The 21,398-nt window shown below is 41.8% G+C and overlaps 1 protein-coding gene across 1 annotated transcript in view; it reads right to left on the bottom strand.

The window, feature by feature from the left end:
• The window catches only part of LOC120057814 (nebulin-like), an 81,379-nt gene that overhangs the window by 37,833 nt on the left and 22,148 nt on the right, over positions 1 to 21,398 (bottom strand). Inside the window, exons 40-80 of the mRNA XM_039006278.1 lie at positions 21,205 to 21,309; positions 21,003 to 21,110; positions 20,607 to 20,918; positions 20,316 to 20,519; positions 20,013 to 20,117; positions 19,723 to 19,830; positions 19,279 to 19,590; positions 18,988 to 19,191; positions 18,685 to 18,789; positions 15,620 to 15,727; positions 15,176 to 15,487; positions 14,885 to 15,088; positions 14,582 to 14,686; positions 14,365 to 14,472; positions 13,935 to 14,246; positions 13,593 to 13,796; positions 10,839 to 10,943; positions 10,565 to 10,672; positions 9,919 to 10,230; positions 9,590 to 9,793; positions 9,289 to 9,393; positions 9,002 to 9,109; positions 8,433 to 8,744; positions 8,094 to 8,297; positions 7,835 to 7,939; positions 7,603 to 7,710; positions 7,200 to 7,511; positions 6,855 to 7,058; positions 6,553 to 6,657; positions 6,211 to 6,318; positions 5,806 to 6,117; positions 5,484 to 5,588; positions 5,192 to 5,290; positions 4,896 to 4,997; positions 4,494 to 4,601; positions 3,029 to 3,340; positions 2,678 to 2,782; positions 2,418 to 2,522; positions 2,096 to 2,200; positions 1,769 to 1,876; positions 638 to 748 (exon numbers count right to left, since the gene is read on the bottom strand). Of these exons, the coding sequence (XP_038862206.1) occupies positions 638 to 748; positions 1,769 to 1,876; positions 2,096 to 2,200; positions 2,418 to 2,522; positions 2,678 to 2,782; positions 3,029 to 3,340; positions 4,494 to 4,601; positions 4,896 to 4,997; positions 5,192 to 5,290; positions 5,484 to 5,588; positions 5,806 to 6,117; positions 6,211 to 6,318; positions 6,553 to 6,657; positions 6,855 to 7,058; positions 7,200 to 7,511; positions 7,603 to 7,710; positions 7,835 to 7,939; positions 8,094 to 8,297; positions 8,433 to 8,744; positions 9,002 to 9,109; positions 9,289 to 9,393; positions 9,590 to 9,793; positions 9,919 to 10,230; positions 10,565 to 10,672; positions 10,839 to 10,943; positions 13,593 to 13,796; positions 13,935 to 14,246; positions 14,365 to 14,472; positions 14,582 to 14,686; positions 14,885 to 15,088; positions 15,176 to 15,487; positions 15,620 to 15,727; positions 18,685 to 18,789; positions 18,988 to 19,191; positions 19,279 to 19,590; positions 19,723 to 19,830; positions 20,013 to 20,117; positions 20,316 to 20,519; positions 20,607 to 20,918; positions 21,003 to 21,110; positions 21,205 to 21,309 (6,888 nt within the window). The remainder of the gene's footprint in view (positions 1 to 637; positions 749 to 1,768; positions 1,877 to 2,095; positions 2,201 to 2,417; positions 2,523 to 2,677; positions 2,783 to 3,028; positions 3,341 to 4,493; positions 4,602 to 4,895; positions 4,998 to 5,191; positions 5,291 to 5,483; positions 5,589 to 5,805; positions 6,118 to 6,210; positions 6,319 to 6,552; positions 6,658 to 6,854; positions 7,059 to 7,199; positions 7,512 to 7,602; positions 7,711 to 7,834; positions 7,940 to 8,093; positions 8,298 to 8,432; positions 8,745 to 9,001; positions 9,110 to 9,288; positions 9,394 to 9,589; positions 9,794 to 9,918; positions 10,231 to 10,564; positions 10,673 to 10,838; positions 10,944 to 13,592; positions 13,797 to 13,934; positions 14,247 to 14,364; positions 14,473 to 14,581; positions 14,687 to 14,884; positions 15,089 to 15,175; positions 15,488 to 15,619; positions 15,728 to 18,684; positions 18,790 to 18,987; positions 19,192 to 19,278; positions 19,591 to 19,722; positions 19,831 to 20,012; positions 20,118 to 20,315; positions 20,520 to 20,606; positions 20,919 to 21,002; positions 21,111 to 21,204; positions 21,310 to 21,398) is intronic.

The following is a 21,398-nucleotide window of genomic DNA, read 5'->3' as shown; positions in this document are numbered from 1 at the left end:
AAGTACAGTTCCCGCTCAGCCCAGTCAAAACTGTTCGCTGCTCTGGCACCCCAATGGTGGAACAAACTCCCTCACGACGCCAGGTCAGCGGAGTCAATCACCACCTTCCGGAGACACCTGAAACCCCACCTCTTTAAGGAATACCTAGGATAGGATAAAGTAATCCTTCTAACCCCCCCCCCCCTTAAAAGATTTAGACGCACTATTGTAAAGTGGTTGTTCCACTGGATATCATAAGGTGAATGCACCAATTTGTAAGTCGCTCTGGATAAGAGCGTCTGCTAAATGACTTAAATGTAAATGTAATATTCCTGGTTCCAACAGAGTATCTTTTAAAACGTTTATTTATACAGGTAAGTCATTTAAGAACAAATTCTTAATGATGAGCTGCTGTTGTCTTATTGTATCTTTAGAGAACGTAGCGAGCGGATTATCTTGTGTGTGATTTACTAGATTATGCTGTGTAGGTTATCAGTATAATATATCTTACTAGATATACTGTAGATATACTACAGTATTATAGCAGTATTATATCTTACTAGATATACTGTAGATACACTAAAGTATTATAGCAGTATTATTTCTTACTAGATATAGTGTAGATATACTATAGTAATATAGCAGTATCATATCTTACCAGGCCCTTCTGTTTCTCCTGTTCTCCACAGCGTATCACCTCAGGGAAGTCCACCAGGGTGCCAGCCAGGTAGTGGCCCTTGGCCTTCTCATGGGCGTCATGGTACTTAGCCTGAAAGGTTTCAGTTTCAAAGGGAAAAAAAACTATTGTCATCAATGATTGCAGGGAGTAAAGAGCTCCGTTACCACAACAACATATGCAACCACTAGCAGTTACTTAAGCAATAAGGCCTGAGGGGGTGTGGTATATGGCCAATATACCACGGTTAAGGGCTGTTCTTAGGCACGACAAAACCCCTGAAACCTTATTGCTATTATAAACTGGTTACCAATGTAATTAGAGCAGTAAAAATAAATGTTTTGTCATACCCGTGGTATACGGTCTTATATACCACGGCTGTCAGCCAATCAGCATTCAGTGCTCGAACCACCCAGTTTATAAGATTGTTTGTAATAATCATCATATTCTTTATAGTTAATCATTTAACAAACACGCATTTAACTATTTGAATTAGATTTAATAGTACTAAAGTCCGTTGTGTTCGTTGCTCTTTAAGTATTATTTATATCTTATAGTAATAATCATCATATTCTTTATAGTTAATCATTTAACAAACACGCATTTAACTATTTTAATTAGATTTAATAGTACTAAAGTCCGTTGTGTTTGTTGCTCTTTAAATGTTATATATATCCTTTTTTCACGACTTCTACCGAAGTCGGTTCCTCTCCTTGTTCGGGCGGTGTTCGGCGGTCGACGTCACCGGTCTTCTAGCCATCGCCGATCCATTTTTCATTTTCCATTTGTTTTGTCTTGTTTTCCCACACACCTGGTTTTCATTCCCTCATTATGTGTTGTGTATTTAACCCTCTGTTCCCCCCATGTCTTTGTGCGGAATTGTTTGTTGTAAGTGCTTGTGCACGTTTTGTTTTACCCATGTCTTGTTACTCTTTATGCCGTTGGTTTTGCTATTAAACTGCTTCGGCTATTACTTAGTTCTGCTCTCCTGCATCTGACTTCCCTGCCACCGGTTACGCACCCCTTACACTTATAGTAATAATCATCATATTCTTTATAGTTAATCATAATATTTGTATTGTTGATTGTCAAGAGGATGTAAATTAGACTCACGTCACTGACGATCTCCCTGTTCTTCTTGGCTCCGACTACAGGAATGTACTGAGGGTCGAGCTGGTAACCAGTGGCTTTGCTTTCGTCCCAGGCCAGTTTGTAGTATTTCTACAAATGACATCAAAACAATCCTCAATGTCAAAATCAGAAGTTACAGATAAAACATTTTTTTTTAATAACATCAACATTTTAAAATGTATTAGTTTCAACAATATTATTACAATTATTATCAACATTATAAAAAATATCATTTGCATATAAAATTGGACATTTGTGCAGATAGGTGTTCCTATGAAGACCAAATCCTATGGATGTAGAGTACTTTACCTCACTGATGACCTTGGCGACCTCTCTGCTATGGGCCAGCTGGGGTGTGTCCTCTGAGCCGATATACTTGCCCTTCTCTGCGTTGAAGGTCTCCTTGTACTTCAGCTTTACAACAGAAGGACATATAGGCACAGGTCATGATCAAATCGAAACAACCCACACAACACAACATCCTCATGTTTCTCTAAGCTTAGGTATGGGTCAAAGGCTATCTGAAACAGAGAAAATGTGCATCCAACAAAAGACATCCAAAGACTGTAAGTCGTTTTTTGTCTTTTCTTAACATACTGTATAAGCTAAACTCGTAAAATGATTCACTCACATCACTGAGGTTAAAAGCATTGATGGTGGCCAGGATAATCTCAGGACGATCCACGATGTGTGTGTATTTGGCAAAGTTGTCTTTGGCATCCTTCTTGTAAAGCCTCTGCAAAAAGACAGTAGAGAGAGAGACGTGGTAAGAATTCCCTGAAGGGTAGCAAACACATGCAGTACTAATGACTGACATTTGAGGAGCAGAATGTGCCCAATGAAACCAAAAACCATACCAAAAACAGCTTGGATACAGATAGAGGAGCTTACCTCGTTCATGATCTTCTGGGCATTCCTAACTTTGACGTGATCGACACAGTCTGCAGCCATCCATCCACAGCCACGGAGCCATTCCAGATCGGCCTTGTAGACAAACTGCAGACAGACAGAGGAGAGTTAGACAAACCATCATTTTATCTCTAGGTATTTTCCTGATTTTATTAGGGAGAGAGAGAGAGAGAGCGGGGGTGAGAAAGAGAGAGAGACGGGGAGAGAAGAGAGAGAGAGATGGGGCAAGAGAGACAGAGAGAGAGAGAGAGAGAGAGAGAGAGAGAGAGAGAGAGAGAGAGAGAGAGAGAGAGAGAGAGAGAGAGAGTGAAAGAGAGGAGATATTCTACTCACGTCACTCTGAAGGTCGTACGCTTTGCGGGCCTGTTTGACGTCAGTGGAGTCTGGCAGACAGGTCCAGTTGTGTAGATGGGTCCTGTAGTGTTTGTCATTGACCTGGACCTGGCATTTCTTGGCCAGCTCGAAAGACAGCATGTCCACTGGCAGATGGAACTTGGTCTTGGACTTATTGAAGTCTTTCTTGTACAGGGCATCAGAGGCGATCTTGGCTGAGTTCAGAGCCAGCATGAGCAGAGGGTCATCCTCGACGCAGCGGGCTCCAATGTGATGGCCAGCCTGCTTACGGTATTCTGCCTTGTATTTGTGCTGTGAAAGAGAACAAGCAAGTGTCAAAGTATTGTATTTGGTACAAGAAATATACTTGCTGGTGACCCTCAATTAAATTTGGCGATGAATGGATGCCTGTAGAACAAGTTAAATAGACCAAACTACTTGGCGTCACGTTGGACACAGCTCTATCCTGGTCTGAGCATATAGATAACATTGTCATTAAAATGGGTAAGGGCATTGCTATAACAAGAAAATGTTCTGAGTATTTAACATCCAGCATTTTGAATCAGGTGATTTCATTTTTGGTCCTGTCACACTTAGAGTACTGTTCAGCTCCTAAAAAACAGGGCTGCCAGATTAGCTCCTCATTGTTCTATCCATATTTTATTTTTTTAAAGGAATGCATCATCATGGCTTCCTGTTGAAAGCAAATTACTAGCAGTCTTTTGAATTTCTTGAGGAACGTAATATTTTTCAAGAAACCAAAGTACTTTTTATACAAATTAGTGTATACCAGCAACAAACATAACCACCAAACCACACAGGCAAGTTTAGGTAATCTGATAACCCCCAGACCAAGGACAAATCTCCTCATATCTACAGTAATTTACAGAGCCATCACTGAATGGAATTCCTAACCAACTCACATTTCTCAGGAGGCAAAAGTAAATCCACCTTCAATAAAATAATAAAAGAACATCTAATGCGATGGACCATATGACTGGACAGAGACTTATTCTGAAGAGCATCTACTGAATGTTAAATGTATGTCATAACAAACTTGTTGAATGTCGGTTATGTCTTAATGTAAATTGTAATTGTTTGTAATGTCTTGTTAGGTTGGACCCCAGGAAGATAAGCTGACGTCATGGTGTCCGCTAATGGGGATCCTAATAAAATTATAAAATTAAATTCAAAGTGCCATACTCAGTGGGATTTAATTTACTGTTTATTCATACATACTGCAATAGAGATCTAAGCATTTAGAATTAAAACGGTATTGAGTGAATGGATAGTTTGAGTCACTTAAACACTACAAAGTTAGGAACTTAAGTAAATTATGTAGTTAATGTTATCTTTATCAGGAGTGAACAGACACTTACTGTTCCATTACATTTACATTCAGATGAGATAAGTATTTTTGACCTCAATAACCTGTTAAAATAAAGGTGAAAACAGTGATACTCACATCGCTCTGGACTTTATTGTTGTGGATGCACTGCTTGATGGGAACAGCATCTCCGGGCATGAAGAAGCCGGTGGCTTTGACCTTATCCCAGTCCTTGGTGTACAGTTTCTGTGAACGGTAAGATAGACCGTAAATTACAGGAAGTAGGACCGTAAATTACAGGAAGTAATGGTAATATTTTGTGACTACACCACGTCTTATGAGCATTTCTTCTTCGAGTTCCCCTCTACCTTCAGTATTGTTGAAGCTTTATTCAGACTGGAAAAGGCATTTTGAGCTTTTCAAATGTCTGAGCACCCTGATCAAATCAAATCAAATTGTATTGGTCACATACACATATTTAGCAGATGTTATTGCGGGTGTAGGGAAAGGCTTGATGTAAAGAAAGAAGAGTTATCTTACTGGATGGAGATTCTTGGCCACCTCTCTTGCTGTTGCCAGTACTGGGGTGTCTGTGATCGTGTACTTAGTCTTCTCCGTGTGCCAGAGTGCACGGTAATTAGCCTGCACAAAATCAAAACACAAAAGCAAATGATTAGTATTGTACTTATGATGATTATTATTGGCTCTATTAAGAGTTGCTTCAATAGTCCAACGTTTTTATTTCATCATTTTGATAGCCATTCCCAACAGAAAAAAAACATTGTGATTCTTTCATGTGTTGTAACATGTAAGAATTGGCCCATGTCCCCACCCACCTCATTGAGGATATCTGCAGCGTTCTTAGCGCAAACCAGGTCCATTCGGTCCACAGGAGCCGTGAACGTCTGCTGATCCAACTTGACGCGGTAACCTCTCTGCAAGACAACATCGGCAACAACAGTCAAACCAACATCAAGCGTCAATCAATTTCATTGCATATGAACCTTTTTCTGTCCACAATTAAAATGATCAGGTAGATGACAGACGCTTGGTGGCATATATTACTATATTATATTATTTTCAAGTTCATATATGTAATTATTACATGACATATATTGTATTACTTACTTCAGCCAGGACCGCTTGGGCGTGTTTCACTTTCAAGACCTCCACAGACTCATGGGGGTTCCAACCACATCCCCTCAGCCACTCCAGATCAGACTTGTACACAGCCTGGGAAAAGACAACAGGGTGTTTGTATTGGCATAGGGGTCAACGTGCCACTAAATACTGATTGCCTTTCCCAGATACAACTGAACAGAGGGTTAAAATCAACAAAGATGTATGAGATAAGGATGTCTCTGAAATACTCTCAGGCGAATATAGCACATAAAACATTATCATGACCATATAATTACAATATGATAGAGGGATAAAAAGAGGAACTCACATCGCTCTGCAGATCATAGGTTTTCCTGGCCTGGACGACATCAGTGGAGTCTGGCAGACAGGTCCAGTTGTGCAGGCGAGTTCTGTAGTTGAAGTCGTTGACCTGGACCTGGCATTTCTTGGCCAGTTCAATGGTCAGCATGTCGACTGGGAGGTGGAACTTAGTCTTGGATTTGTTGAAGTCCTTCTTGTACAGGGCATCACTGGCAATTTTGGCTGAGTTCAGAGCCAACATGATCAGAGGGTCATCATTGACACTGAGGGCTCCAATGTGGTGGCCAACCTGCTTGCGGTAGCCCTCGTGGTATTTGTACTGAGTGAAAAAAGGGGGGATCAGGGAGTTAATTCCACTGACTCCATTGAATCAAGTGACCTAAATGAAATGGACGCAGTTATTTTCTCTTACGTCGCTGATGATGTCTCTAGATTTTCTGGCCTTCAGCACAGCGATGGCATCCTCCTTGATGTGGTATCCCTTAGCCTTGTCAGCATCCCAATCCTTAGTGTACAGTTTCTGGGAAATGGAAAGAACATTGAGTCAGTGAGTCAAATAATAATATCTGGGCATACTGTTATATGCATATGAACCAAAAATCGCTACAGGTTTCTTTATATGTGTATCTGAATCAATGTCTTTATATTATTGCTGACTGAATATGTTCATTGCACTCTGAAAATAGATTAAATTAAACAAAAGACACAGTATGTGCCTTGGCAGTGTGCAAAGCGTTCAGTGAACCAGACGTACGTTGCTGATGGCGATAGCATTAGCCTTGGACAGCACAATAGAAGGTAGGTCATTGTTCAGGTGGATATTGGTCTTCTCAGTATCCCAAACCTCTCTATATTTCCTCTGTGAAAAGCAACAAACACACACAATCAAAGAGTTAATGATAAATCCAACCATTGTTATCGCAGACTAGCTCTATATTTCACAAAATCTCGATCTCTGCTGTTACTAGAAATGCATTTTTACAAAGAGACCAAGATAACAGGTTAGGTTTGGCTACTCAAGAAGGACACTTCAATAGGAAAAAACAAAGTACTCACACCACTGAGGGTCTCAGCATTCTGCTTCGACAGGACAATCTCTGGAGAGTCAATGACACTGGTGAACTTGATAGAGCTGGGGGGCTGGCGGTACAGCCTTTCGTTGAGGATGGTTTGGGCATTTTTTGCCTTAATGACATCCACAGAACCCTGGGGCAACCAGCCGCACCCTCTGAGCCACTCCAGATCAGCCCTGTACACAGCCTGGAAGAAAGGAACCATGGTTCAGGTAATCATTACTCCTGATGGGATAGTAGTGTAATAGTTGGTTGAACTTCAATGGTCGATAGGTTAGGATCCAGCAATAGACAATACGGATTGGACTATAATTCTCTGTGTACTTACGTCACTATGCAGATCGTAGACCTTCCTGGCTTGGACAACATCAGTGTTGTCTGGCATACAGGTCCAGTTGTGCAGTTTAGTTCTGTAGGAGAATTCTTGGATTTGGGACTGGCCTTTCTTGGCCAAGTCGAAGGACATCATGTCAAGTGGGAGATGGAACTTGGTCTTGGTGAGGTGGAAGTCCTTTTTGTAGAGAATATCACTGGAAATCCTGGCGGCATTGGCAGCCATCACAAGCAGAGGGTCATCCTCAATGCATAGGGCTCCAACATGGTGGCCACACTGATTGCGGAAGCCGGCCTTGTACTTGTACTGAAAAAAGAGAGGACTAGCTAAGTATTGAGTTGTTTTTTTTATGATTGCTGTCTATGCTCATTCAGAGGAGATGGATATACAAACTTACATCACTGATGATCTCTCTGCCCTTCTTGGCATGTTGGACAGCAATGGCATCCTTATCCAGGTGATAGCCCTGTCCGATCATCTCGTCAAATCCTTCACGGTAGAGTTTCTGAAATAACACCAAAAATCTAAAACATTGAAGAGGTTGCGAGACCTATAGCTCATATAGATAGATAAAACTAGATCAACTTGAGTGAACGAAAACAGCTTGAGGCAAAGTAAGGAGGACCTACGTTGCTCAGGATGATCGCGTTGGCCTTGGCCAGCACAAGCTCGGGCAGCTCATTGCCGACGTGGATGTTGACCTTATCAGCCTCCCACTGTTCAACATACTGGCGCTGAAATATGAGAAAAGGATGGAAATATTATAAGAAAATAATGTGTTTCACTATTCCTCTGTTTTCAATATTAGTCTCTGCATCCTGTGAATCTGAATGTATGTATACCTGAGTTCAATCTCCCTCCACACTAGAAAAAAATAAGTAATTTTACCTTGTCCATTATCTGGGCATTGGCCGCAGCCAAGGCATAAGGCATGCCGTCGGTTTTGGCGGTAAACTTGAAGTTGCTTGGGTGCTGGCGATATTTCCTCTCGCTCAGGATCTCGCTGGCCTTCTTGGCTTTCTCAACGTCGATCGAGCCAATAGGGACCCAGCCAGTGCCTCTGAGCCACTCCAAATCAGCCCTGTACACAGCCTGTTTTATATGAGAGCAACAGAGAGAGAACAATTGGTCAGGAAGTAAACGTCAGCGGTATAATATTTGTCTGAAATGATAGGTGTAGCCCATACGACACCTCATAATCTTAATGAGTGATCATAATCTACTTACGTCACTATGCAGAGCATAGACCTTCCTGGCCTGGACGACATCACTAGAGTCTGGCAGACAGGTCCAGTTGTGCAGGCGAGTTCTGTAGTTGAAGTCGTTGACCTGAATCTGGCATTTCTTGGCCAGTTCAATGGTCAGCATGTCCACTGGCAGGTGGAATTTGGTCTTGGATTTGTTGAAGTCCTTCTTGTACAGGGCATCACTGGCAATTCTGGCTGAGTTAAGAGCCAGCACGAGAAGAGGGTCATCCTCGACGCAGCGGGCTCCAATGTGATGGCCAACCTGCTTGCGGTAGCCTGCCTTGTACTTGTACTATACCGAACCAAAAAGGTAGAAAGTATGTAATGGGGATTTCAGTAAATTAAAAGTGTACACAGTATTGATATAGTCAGTTCCTTTGTGATAATGTGAATACAAAATAAGTACTGACATCTTGTACTGTATAAAGGCAAAATAGTATATACTTGTACTTTAAGTCAACATCACATAAATTATGATAATCTGTTTGCATCAACTGCTTGACATTTTTCAAATAATATGAAAAAAGGAGGAACATATCCTGTACTCACATCACTGATGATTTCTCTACTATGCTTGGCAGCTTTGATGGCGATACAATCGTTTTTCAGGTCATAGCCCTTCTTGTACATCTCCTCCAGTTCGGATTTGTATGTTTTCTGAAAAAGTATATAGAGACACAGCTTAGAAACAAAGCCAACACATTACTAATAATTACTAGAACAGTACTAGAGATATTATTAATTACTAGAGCTTCAGATAAAGTCTTTGGCCACACATCAGCTATTGAAAGTCTAATATAGTAATGTATGTAGCAAAGGAAGCAAAGAGGACCTACGTTGCTTATGTTGATCGCGTTGGCCTTGGCCAGCACAAGTTCTGGAAGCTCATTGCCGACGTGAATTTTGATCTTATCAGCATCCCATTGTGCAACATAGTTGCCCTGAAAAACAAGAGAAAACATTATTATGTTATAAGAAAATAATAAGGTAATATTACATGCCATTTTAATAGCGCAATTGTCAGACCCAAAGACTCTTGGAACAAGCAACCAGAAATGCAAGATTGAACATCCAAACCACTGATCTGAGTGAGAGACATAGTTCAAAAAGCATTTATGTATTGAACATTTCACCAACCTTGTTCATGATCCCAGCATTAGCCTTGGCCAGCACCATAGGCATGGAGTGCATGTCGGTGGTATATTTAAGAGTATCTGGTTTCTGCTTGTAGAGGCGGTCGCTCAGGATCTCTGCAGCTTTCTTGGCTTTCAACACGTCCAGAGAGCCAATGGGGACCCAGCCAGTACCTCGAATGAACTCCATGTCGGCATGGTAGACAGCCTGAAGGGTGGAAAGCATCAGTCAATCAAAAAAACAATCACACTTACTGTAGACATAAAAACAATTGTAAGTGGTTAATGGAAAAGAAACAAGAATTTGATCCAGTATATGGAGAAGAAGCTTACGTCACTATGCAGATCGTAGACCCTCCTGGCATGGACGACATCACTGGAGTCTGGCAAACAGGTCCAGTTGTGCAGTTTGGTTCTGTAGTTGAAGTCATTGACCTGGATCTGGTTCTTCTTGCACAACTCAAAGGCCATCATATCCAATGGGAGGTGGAACTTGGTTTTGGACTGGTGGAAGTCCTTCTTGTACAGGGCATCACTGGCAATCTTAGCTGAGTTAATAGCCAGCATGAGCAGAGGATCATCCTCAACGCAGCGTGCTCCAATGTGGTGGCCAACCTGCTTGCTGTATCCAGCCTTGTACTTGTACTGAAAGAGATCAGAAGATCATTTTTTGAGTTTGTGTACCAACTTCAGTCAGACAAGGGTGCACTTATTGAACGTCCTTTCCTTATAAATGTATCAGTGTTTCAGAAGACATTCCAAGTGTATTTATGCCTGAGTAATTCACTTTCATTAATTGATTCAGGAATTCAATTCAGAAATGGTTATTAGTATAACGCTTCCTTAGCACTTTAATAATTAGGAAAATGTCTTAAAAGGTTTGCTTATATCAATGATAATGTAGCTTAAGGCTTTGGAAATGGTCAAATTATGAACAAAAATTCATGTGAAAAAAGGGGGACAAAAATACAGTACTCACATCGCTGATAATCTCTCTACCGTGCTTGGCAGCCTTGACGGAGATTGCATCGACAGGAAGGTAATAGCCCTTCTTGATGGTATCATCAAATCCTTGTCTGTACAGTTTCTATAAAAAGGAGAAAGAACAAGCGTTTAAAAAACGAGTCACAAAACATTGAAGAGGTTGAGAGATACATAGATTAGACAGATATACAGTACATATATAGATATAGCTAAAACTAGATCAATTTGAGTGAACGAAAACAGATTGAGGTAAAGTAAGGAGGACCTACGTTGCTCAGGGTGATCGCGTTGGCCTTGGCCAGCACAAGCTCTGGAAGCTCATTGCCGACATGGATTTTGATCTTATCAGCATCCCATTGTTCAACATACTGGCGCTGAAACACGAGATAACAATTGCTATGTTATGAAAAATAATAATAACAATAATATTTGTTTTGCACCCCCCCCCTAAAAAATTATATATATGTATATATATTTTTAAGCAACTCAGTCTGGCTTTAAAATTACTCTTGAAAGTTGTAATAGTAGAATGCACAAGGTGTAATTTCTAAATTGGGTAGTGCATCATCAGTTCCTCTTGTCATGTCAGTAATTGCATACCTTAGAGAGCTATTTATAACTTGTCAGAAATGTCCAGATCAACTAGCCCATTTTTTATTTAGGTTTTTAAGCCCATATATTTTGTTGTAATTTTTTGGTCACACAAATATCACATGAATGCACATTAGACATGGGCTTTAAAACTGCTTAATGTTCTTTGCACCCCAAATGTAATGACAAAATGTGTAGAATTGCAGGAAATAAGCTTTAAACCTGCAAAATTCTCTCGAACAACAAGAAGGGTGTGAACAATTTATGTCATGAACAGTGCTTGTGCCCATAGAAATAGACGTCGTGCGTGTGCGCACGCTCAGGGAGGAAGCGGGACACACTCAAACCGGTGCGCCTGGCACCTACTACCATACCCCATTCAAAGGCACTTTCATCTTTTGTCTTGTCATTTCACATTCTGAATGGCACAAATACACAATCCTTGTCTCAATTGTCTCGAAGATTAAAAATCCTTCTTCAACCTGTCTACTCCCCTTCATCTACACTGATTGAAATGGATTTAACAAGTGGCATCAATCAGGGTTCATAGCTTTCACTTGGATTCACCTGGGCAGTCTATGTTATGAAAGAGCTGAACACTCCGTGTATGTATTAGATACTGCATCTACAGTTGAAGTCGGAAGTTTACATACACCTTAGCCAAATACATTTAAACTCAGTTTTTCACAACTCCTGACATTTACTCCTGGTAAAAATTCCCTGTCTTAGGTCAGTTAGGATCACCACCTTATTTGAAGAATGTGAAATGTCAGAATAATAGTTGAGAGAATGATTTATTTCAGCTTTTATTTCTTTCATCACATTCCCAGTGGGTCAGAAGTTTACATAAACTCAATTAGTATTTGGTAGCATTGCCTTTAAATTGTTTAAATGGGGTCAAACGTTTTGGGTAGCCTTCCACAAGCTTCCCACAATAAGTTTGGTGAATTTTGTCCCATTCCTCCTGACAGAGCTGGTGTAACTGAGTCAGGTTTGTAGAACTCCTTGCTCACAAACACTTTTTCAGTTCTACCCACACATTTTCTATAGGATTGAGGTCAGGGCTTTGTGTTGGCCACTCCAATAGCTTGACTTTGTTGTCCTTAAGCCATTTTGCCACAACTTTGGAAATATGCTTAGGGTTATTGTCCATTTGGAAGACCCATTTGCGACCAAGCTTTAACTTCCTGACTGATGTCTTGAGATGTTGCTTCAATATATCCACATAATTTCCCTCCACATGATGGCATCTATTTTGTGAAGTGCACCAGTCCCTCGTGCAGCAAAGCACCCCCACAACATGATGTTGCCACCCCCGTGCTTCACGGTTGGGATGGTGTTCTTCGGCTTGCAATCCTCCTCCTTTTTTCCTCCAAACATAACGACGTGTATGGCTAAAGAGTTCTATTATTGTTTCATCGGACCAGAGGACATTTCTCCAAAAAGTACGATCTTTGTCCCCATGTGCAGTTGCAAACCGTAGTCTGGCTTTTTTATGGCGATTTTGGACTCTTCCTTGCTGAGCTGCCTTTCAGGTTAGGATTGCAAGCCGAAGAACACCCTCCCAACCGTGAAGCACGGGGGTGGCAACATCATGTTGTGGGAGTGCTTTGCTGCACAAGGGACTGGTGCACTTCACAAAATAGATGGCATCATGGGGAAGGAACATTATGTGGATATATTGTAGCAACATCTCAAGACATCAGTCGCAAATGGGTCTTCCAAATCGACAATGACCCCAAGCATACTTCCATAGTTGTGGGAAAATGGCTTAAGGACAACAAAGTCAAGCTATTGGAGTGGCCATCACAAAGCCCTGACCTCAATCCTATAGAAAATGTGTGGGTAGAACTGAAAAAGTGTTTGTAAGCAAGGAGGCCTACAAACCTGACTCAGTTACACCAGCTCTGTCAGGAGGAATGGGACAAAATTCACCAAACTTATTGTGGGAAGCTTGTGGAAGGCTACCCAAAACGTTTGACCCAAGTTAAACAATTTAAAGGCAATGCTACCAAATACTAATTGAGTTTATGTAAACTTCTGACCCACTGGGAATGTGATGAAAGAAATAAAAGCTGAAATAAATCACTCTCAACTATTATTCTGACATTTCACATTCTTCAAATAAAGTGGTGATCCTAACTGACCTAAGACAGAGAATTTTTACTAGGATGAAATGTCAGGAATTGTGAAAAACTGAGTTTAAATGTATTTTGCTAAGGTGTATGTAAACTTCTGACTTCAACTGTATTAGATAGGGTCTTGGACTTGGTGTTGGGGTGGACCTTGTCCTCCCATGCCTTAGTGTAGAAATGCTGCAAGATATCATATGAGAATGGCAGCTCCATAAAACCTCAAATTGAATGCTGGTGTTGAATATTGATGTAACAGGAAACTGTGTAGTTAGCTGGAAGAAGTTAGTTGAAGTTTACCTTGTTCATGATCTGGGCATTACTTTTGGCCAGAACGATATCCATGCTGTCGAGGGGGCTTTTGAACGCCAGAGTGCTGGGGTGCTGGCGGTATTTCCTCTCACTCAAGATCTCGGCGGCCTTCTTGGCTTTTTCCACATCAAGTGAGCCAATGGGGACCCATCCCATTCCCCTGAGCCACTTCATGTCAGCCCTGTACACCGCCTAACAGGGATATCATACTCCCATTACATGTTGCCATCTCAAACATTTTATTACTGGGTTTGACCAGTCCTGGGTGCTTCATTAACAATGTGAGTAAACATTTTACAGGAAATAGCGGAATTAACTTTTTAAACTTACCTCACTATTAATGTCATAGACATGTCTGGCCTGGACGACATCACTGGAGTCTGGCAGACAGGTCCAGTTGTGCAGGCGAGTTCTGTAGTTGAAGTCATTGACCTGGATCTGGTTCTTCTTGCACAACTCAAAGGCCATCATGTCCAATGGGAGGTGGAACTTGGTCTTGGACTGGTGGAAGTCCTTCTTGTACAGAGCATCACTGGCAATCTTGGCTGAGTTAAGAGCCAGCACGAGCAGAGGGTCATCCTCGACGCAGCGGGCTCCAATGTGGTGGCCAACCTGCTTGCGGTAGCCTGCCTTGTACTTGTACTATACCGAACCAAAAAGGTAGAAAGTATGTAATGGGGATTTCAGTAAATTAAAGGTGTACACAGTATTGATATAGTCAGTTCCTTTGTGATAATGTGATAACAAAATAAGTACATACATCACTGATAATTTCCCTGCCGTGCTTGGCTGCGATGATAGCAATGGCATCATTGCGCAAATCATAGCCCTTCTTCTTATCTTCTTCCATTGCTTTTCTGTATTGGTTCTGTATGAAGAAGAAAATAAAACATATATATGGATATCTCCACAATAAATATTATTTTGGAACATATACATTCATCAGCAGGGTTACCTTTGTGCCATCATTTACTTACCCAACTGTAATTGGACTTGTTTGCATTGGCCAAAACCACTTCCATCGCATCTGGCATAATGTGGTTCTTGGTCTTGTCCTTCTCCCAGGCCTCAGTGTACGCTTGCTGCAATAACGAGTTTCAAGTTCAAACTAACAACATTAAGTGCCTCTTCATATCATTGGCTCAAATATAATGCAAAGTAGGGGAGATCAGATTACATTAAAGCAGGTTTAAATGATGGAATCATTATTTGAATATAATCTACCAGGGGAAACATACGAAGGCAAAGGATTAGTAAAGATATACCAGTTAGTCAAATACCTTGTTGGCATTATCATTATTTTGTTTAGCCAAAACCATTCCCATGTCTTGAACTGAGACGGTGAACTTGAAGTTGCTCGGGTGCTGACGATACAGCTTCTCACTCAGGACCTCTGTGGCTTTCTTTGCCTTCTCAACATCAAGTGAGCCGATGGGAACCCATCCGATACCTTGCAGGCTCTTGAGATCAGCCTTGTACACAGCCTAGACACAACAATACCACAAAGGTCAAAATGGCCAGAATAAAAACAATTACACTGGAAAAACATGATCTAGTAAATTCATACTTACATCACTCGCTATGTCATAGACATGTCTGGCATGGACGACATCACTGGAGTCTGGCAGACAGGTCCAGTTGTGCAGGCGAGTTACATATTTGGCATGGTTGACCTGAATCTGGTTCTTTTTGGCCAACTCAAAGGCCATCATGTCCAATGGGAGGTGGAACTTGGTTTTGGACTGGTGGAAGTCCTTCTTGTACAGGGCATCACTGGCAATCTTAGCTGAGTTAATAGCCAGCATGAGCAGAGGGTCATCCTCAACGCAGCGCGCTCCAATGTGGTGACCAACCTGCTTACGGTAGCCAGTCTTGTACTTGTGCTACAGAAAGCAAATATGAAATGGCAGTGTTGAGGATTCTCTTAATTTTCCAGAAGTACATTTTATATATTGTGTCATGAAATAGTTAAGAAATATAATCGATTACGATGGATAGATGTTCAATGAACTTACATCACTGATAATTTCCCTGCCGTGCTTGGCTGCGATGATAGCAATGGCATCATTGCGCAAATCATAGCCCTTCTTCTTATCCTCTTCCATTGCTTTTCTGTATTGGTTCTGTATGAAGAAGAAAATAAAACGTCCATAGATATGGGTATTTCAAATTTTTATTTAATTTCATCATTATTTAGCCAGGTAGGCAAGTTGAGAACAAGTTCTCATTTACAACTGCGACCTGGCCAAGAATAAAGCAAAGCAGTTCGACACATACAACAACACAGAGTTACACATGGAATAAACAAAACATACAGTCAGTAATACAGTTGAAGAAAATCTTTATACAGTGTGTGCAAATGAGGTAAGAAAAGGGAGGTAAGGCAATAAATAGGCCATGGTGGCGAAGTAATTACAATATACCAATTAGACACTAGAGTGATTGATGTGCAGAAGATGAATGTGCAAGTAGAGATACAGGGGTGCAAAGGAGCAAGATAAATAAATAAATACAGTATGGGGATGAGGTAGTTGGATGGGATATTTACAGATGGGCTATGTACAGGTGCAGTGATCTGTGACCTGCTCAGACAGCTGGTGCTTAAAGCTAGTGAGGGAGGTAAGAGTCTCCAGCTTCAGTGATTTTTGCAATTCATTCCAGTCATTGGCAGCAGAGAACTGGAAGGAAAGGCGGCCATAGAAGGAATTGGCTTTGGGGGTGACTAGAGAGATATACCTGCTGGAGCGTGTGCTACGGGTGGGTGCTGCTATGGTGACCAGTGAGCTGAGATAAGGCGGGGCCTTACCTATCAGAGACTTGTAGATGACCTGAAGCCAGTGGGTTTGGCGACGAGTATGAAGCGAGGGCCAGCCAACGAGAGCGTACAGGTCGCAGTGGTGGGTAGTATATGGGGCTTTGGTGACAAAACGGATGGCACTGTGATAGACTGCATCCAATTTGTTGAGTAGAGTGTTGGGGGCTATTTTGTAAATGACATCGCCGAAGTCGAGGATCGGTAGGATGGTCAGTTTTACGATGGTATGTTTGGCAGCATGAGTGAAGGATGCTTTGTTGCGAAATAGGAAGCCGATTCTAGATTTAATTTTGGATTGGAGATGCCTAATGTGAGTCTGGAAGGAGAGTTTAGTCTAACCAGACACCTTGGTATTTGTAGTTGTCCACATATTCTAAGTCAGAACCGTCCAGAGAGTGATGCTGGGCGGGCGGGCGGGTGTGGGCAGCGAACGGTTGAAGAGCATGCATTTCGTTTTACTTGCATTTAAGAGCAGTTGGAGGCCACGGAAGGAGAGTTGTATGGCATTGAAGCTCGTCTGGAGGTTAGTTAACACAGTGTCCAAAGATGGGCCAGAAGTATACAGAATGGTGTCGTCTGCATAGAGGTGGATCAGAGAATCACCAGTAGCAAGAGCGACATCATTGATGTATACAGAGAAGAGAGTCGGCACGGGAATTGAACCCTGTGGCACCCCAATAGAGACTGCCAGTGGTCCGGACAACAGGCCCTCAGATTTGACACACTGAACTCTGTCAGAGAAGTAGTTGGTGAACCAGGTGAGGCAGTCATTTGAGAAACCAAGGCTGTTGAGTCTGCCGATAAGAATGTGGTGATTGACAGAGTCGAAAGACTTGGCCAGGTCGATGAATACGACTGAACAGTAATGTCTCTTATCGATGGCAGTTATGATATCGTTTAGGACCTTGAGCGTGGCTGAGGTGCACCCATGACCAGCTCTGAAACCAGATTGCATAGCAGAGAAGGTACGGTGGGATTCGAAATGGTCGGTAATCTGTTTGTTAACTTGGCTTTCGAAGACCTTAGAAAGGCAGGGTAGGATAGATATAGGTCTGTAGCAGTTTGGGTCTAGAGTGTCTCCCCCTTTGAAGAGGGGGATGACCGCGGCAGCTTTCCAATCTTTGGGAATCTCAGACGATACGAAAGAGAGGTTGAACAGGCTAGTAATAGGGGTTGCAACAATTTCGGCAGATAATTTTAGAAAGCGAGGGTCCAGATTGTCTAGCCCGGCTGATTTTTAGGGGTCCAGATTTTGCAGCTCTTTCAGAACATCAGCTATCTGGATTTGGGTGAAGGAGAAATGGTGGGGGCTTTGGCGGGTTTCTGTGGAGGGTGCCGGGCAGTTGACCGGGGTAGGGGTAGCCAGGTGGAAAGCATGGCCAGCCGTAGAGAAATGCTTATTGAAATTCTCAATTATAGTGGATTTATCGGTAGTGACAGTGTTTCCTAGCCTCAGTGCAGTGGGCAGCTGGGAGGAGGTGCTCTTATTCTCCATGGACTTTACAGTGTCCCAGAACTTTTTAGAGTTTGTACTACAGGATGCAAATTTCTGTTTGAAAAAGCTAGCCTTAGCTTTCCTAACTGCCTGTGTATATTGGTTCCTAACTTCCCTGAAAAGTTGCATATCACGGGGGCTATTCGATGCTAATGCAGAACGCCACAGGATGTTTTTGTGCTGGTCAAGGGCAGTCAGGTCTGGAGAGAACCAAGGGCTATATCTGTTCCTTGTTCTACGTTTTTTTAAAGGGGCATGCTTATTTAAGATGGTGAGGAAGGCACTATTAAAGAATGACCAGGCATCCTCTACTGACGGGATGAGGTCAATGTCATTCCAGGATACCCCGGCCAGGTCGATTAGAAAGGCCTGTTCGCTGAAGTGTTTTAGGGAGTGTTTGACAGTGATGAGGGGTGGTCGTTTGACCGCAGACCCATTACGGATGCAGGCAATGAGGCAGTGATCGCTGAGATCTTGGTTGAAAACAGCAGAGGTGTATTTGGAGGGCAAGTTAGTTAGGATGATATCTATGAGGGTGCCCGTGTTTACGGATTTGGGGTTGTACCTGGTAGATTCATTGATAATTTGTGTGAGATTGAGGGCATCAAGCAATGATAGCAATGGCAATCAAATCACAATTTATTTTAAATGCATTTAACAATGTTACAACATACTTTACCGAAAAAAACCAAGAAAAAAAACCCAATAAGTATTATTTTTGAACGTATACATTCATCAGCAGGGTTACCTTTGTGCCATCCTTTACTTACCCAACTGTAGTTGGACTTGTTTGCATTGGCCAAAACCACTTCCATCGCATCTGGCATAATGTGGTTCTTGGTCTTGTCCTTCTCCCAGGCCTCAGTGTACGCTTGCTGCAATAACGAGTTTCAAGTTCAAACTAACAACATTAAGTGCCTCTTCATATCATTGGCTCAAATATAATGCAAAGTAGGGGAGATCAGATTACATTAAAGCAGGTTTAAATGATGGAATCATTATTTGAATATAATCTACCAGGGGAAACATACGAAGGCAAAGGATTAGTAAAGATATACCAGTTAGTCAAATACCTTGTTGGCATTATCATTATTTTGTTTAGCCAAAACCATTCCCATGTCTTGAACTGAGACGGTGAACTTGAAGTTGCTCGGGTGCTGACGATACAGCTTCTCACTCAGGACCTCAGCGGCTTTCTTTGCCTTCTCAACATCAAGTGAGCCGATGGGAACCCATCCGATACCTTGCAGGCTCTTGAGATCAGCCTTGTACACAGCCTAGACACAACAATACCACAAAGGTCAAAATGGCCAGAATAAAAACAATTACACTGGAAAAACATGATCTAGTAAATTCATACTTACATCACTCGCTATGTCATAGACATGTCTGGCATGGACGACATCACTGGAGTCTGGCAGACAGGTCCAGTTGTGCAGGCGAGTTACATATTTGGCATGGTTGACCTGAATCTGGTTCTTTTTGGCCAACTCAAAGGCCATCATGTCCAATGGGAGGTGGAACTTGGTTTTGGACTGGTGGAAGTCCTTCTTGTACAGGGCATCACTGGCAATCTTAGCTGAGTTAATAGCCAGCATGAGCAGAGGGTCATCCTCAACGCAGCGCGCTCCAATGTGGTGACCAACCTGCTTACGGTAGCCAGTCTTGTACTTGTGCTACAGAAAGCAAATATGAAATGGCAGTGTTGAGGATTCTCTTAATTTTCCAGAAGTACATTTTATATATTGTGTCATGAAATAGTTAAGAAATATAATCGATTACGATGGATAGATGTTCAATGAACTTACATCACTGATAATTTCCCTGCCGTGCTTGGCTGCGATGATAGCAATGGCATCATTGCGCAAATCATAGCCCTTCTTCTTATCTTCTTCCATTGCTTTTCTGTATTGGTTCTGTATGAAGAAGAAAATAAAACATCCATATATATGGGTATTTCAAATCAAATCACAATTTATTTAAAATGCATTTAACAAAGTTACAACAGATTTTACTGAAGAAAAAAACAAACAATAAGTATTATTTTTGAACATATACATTCATCAGGAGGGTTACCTTTGTCCCATCATTTACTTACCCAACTGTAGTTGGACTTATTTGCATTGGCCAAAACCACTTCCATCGCATCTGGCATAATGTGGTTCTTGGTCTTGTCCTTCTCCCAGGCCTCAGTGTACGCTTGCTGCAATAACGAGTTTCAAGTTCAAACTAACAACATTAAGTGCCTCTTCATATCATTGGCTCAAATATAATGCAAAGTAGGGGAGATCAGATTACATTAAAGCAGGTTTAAATGATGGAATCATTATTTGAATATAATCTACCAGGGGAAACATACAAAGGCAAAGGATTAGTAAAGATATACCAGTTAGTCAAATACCTTGTTGGCATTATCATTATTTTGTTTAGCCAAAACCATTCCCATGTCTTGAACTGAGACGGTGAACTTGAAGTTGCTCGGGTGCTGACGATACAGCTTCTCACTCAGGACCTCTGTGGCTTTCTTTGCCTTCTCAACATCAAGTGAGCCGATGGGAACCCATCCGATACCTTGCAGGCTCTTGAGATCAGCCTTGTACACAGCCTAGACACAACAATACCACAAAGGTCAAAATGGCCAGAATAAAAACAATTACACTGGAAAAACATGATCTAGTAAATTCATACTTACATCACTCGCTATGTCATAGACATGTCTGGCATGGACGACATCACTGGAGTCTGGCAGACAGGTCCAGTTGTGCAGGCGAGTTACATATTTGGCATGGTTGACCTGAATCTGGTTCTTTTTGGCCAACTCAAAGGCCATCATGTCCAATGGGAGATGGAACCTTGTCTTGGACTTGTGGAAGTCTTTCTTGTACAGGGCATCACTGGCAATCTTGGCTGAGTTCAGAGCCAGCATGAGCAGAGGGTCATCCTCGATGCAGCGGGCTCCAATGTGGTGGCCAATCTGTTTACGGTAGCCAGCCCTGTATTTGAACTTAATAAATGATAATGAGATAGTTAGGTTTCATTCAAAAGCTGGTTCACACACCATTTATTCAATAAACAGTGTTTAACTCACATCGCTAGCAATGGATGTGCCCTGTTTGGCTGCCTGGATTGCAATAGCATCGTTGCGCAGGTCATAACCCTTCTTCTTGTCCTGTTCATTGGCAAGCTTATACAGTGTCTGTACAGGAGAAGAAAAACATGTTTTGAATGACTGAATTATGACAATGCAGCCTAAATGAACAATACGATGAGGTGTGGAAGGAATAACCTACATTACTGCAGTTGATCTTGTTGGCTCTGGCCAAAACCACCTCCATTGAGTCTGGCATCATGTGGACAGCGGTCTTATCCTTATTCCAGGTATCAATGTACGTTTGCTATAAAACAGATATATTTGTTAGTGTTTTGATGTATCACCATGTATATGTGTTGTGTATAATATACTGTATACATATACAGTGTGCAT

The sequence above is a fragment of the Salvelinus namaycush genome, chromosome 13 (assembly GCF_016432855.1).
Source record: "Salvelinus namaycush isolate Seneca chromosome 13, SaNama_1.0, whole genome shotgun sequence".
In the NCBI taxonomy this organism is placed as follows: Eukaryota; Metazoa; Chordata; class Actinopteri; order Salmoniformes; family Salmonidae; genus Salvelinus; species Salvelinus namaycush.
Note: the sequence above shows the minus strand (reverse complement) of the source record. Positions and strands in the feature narration are given on the sequence as shown.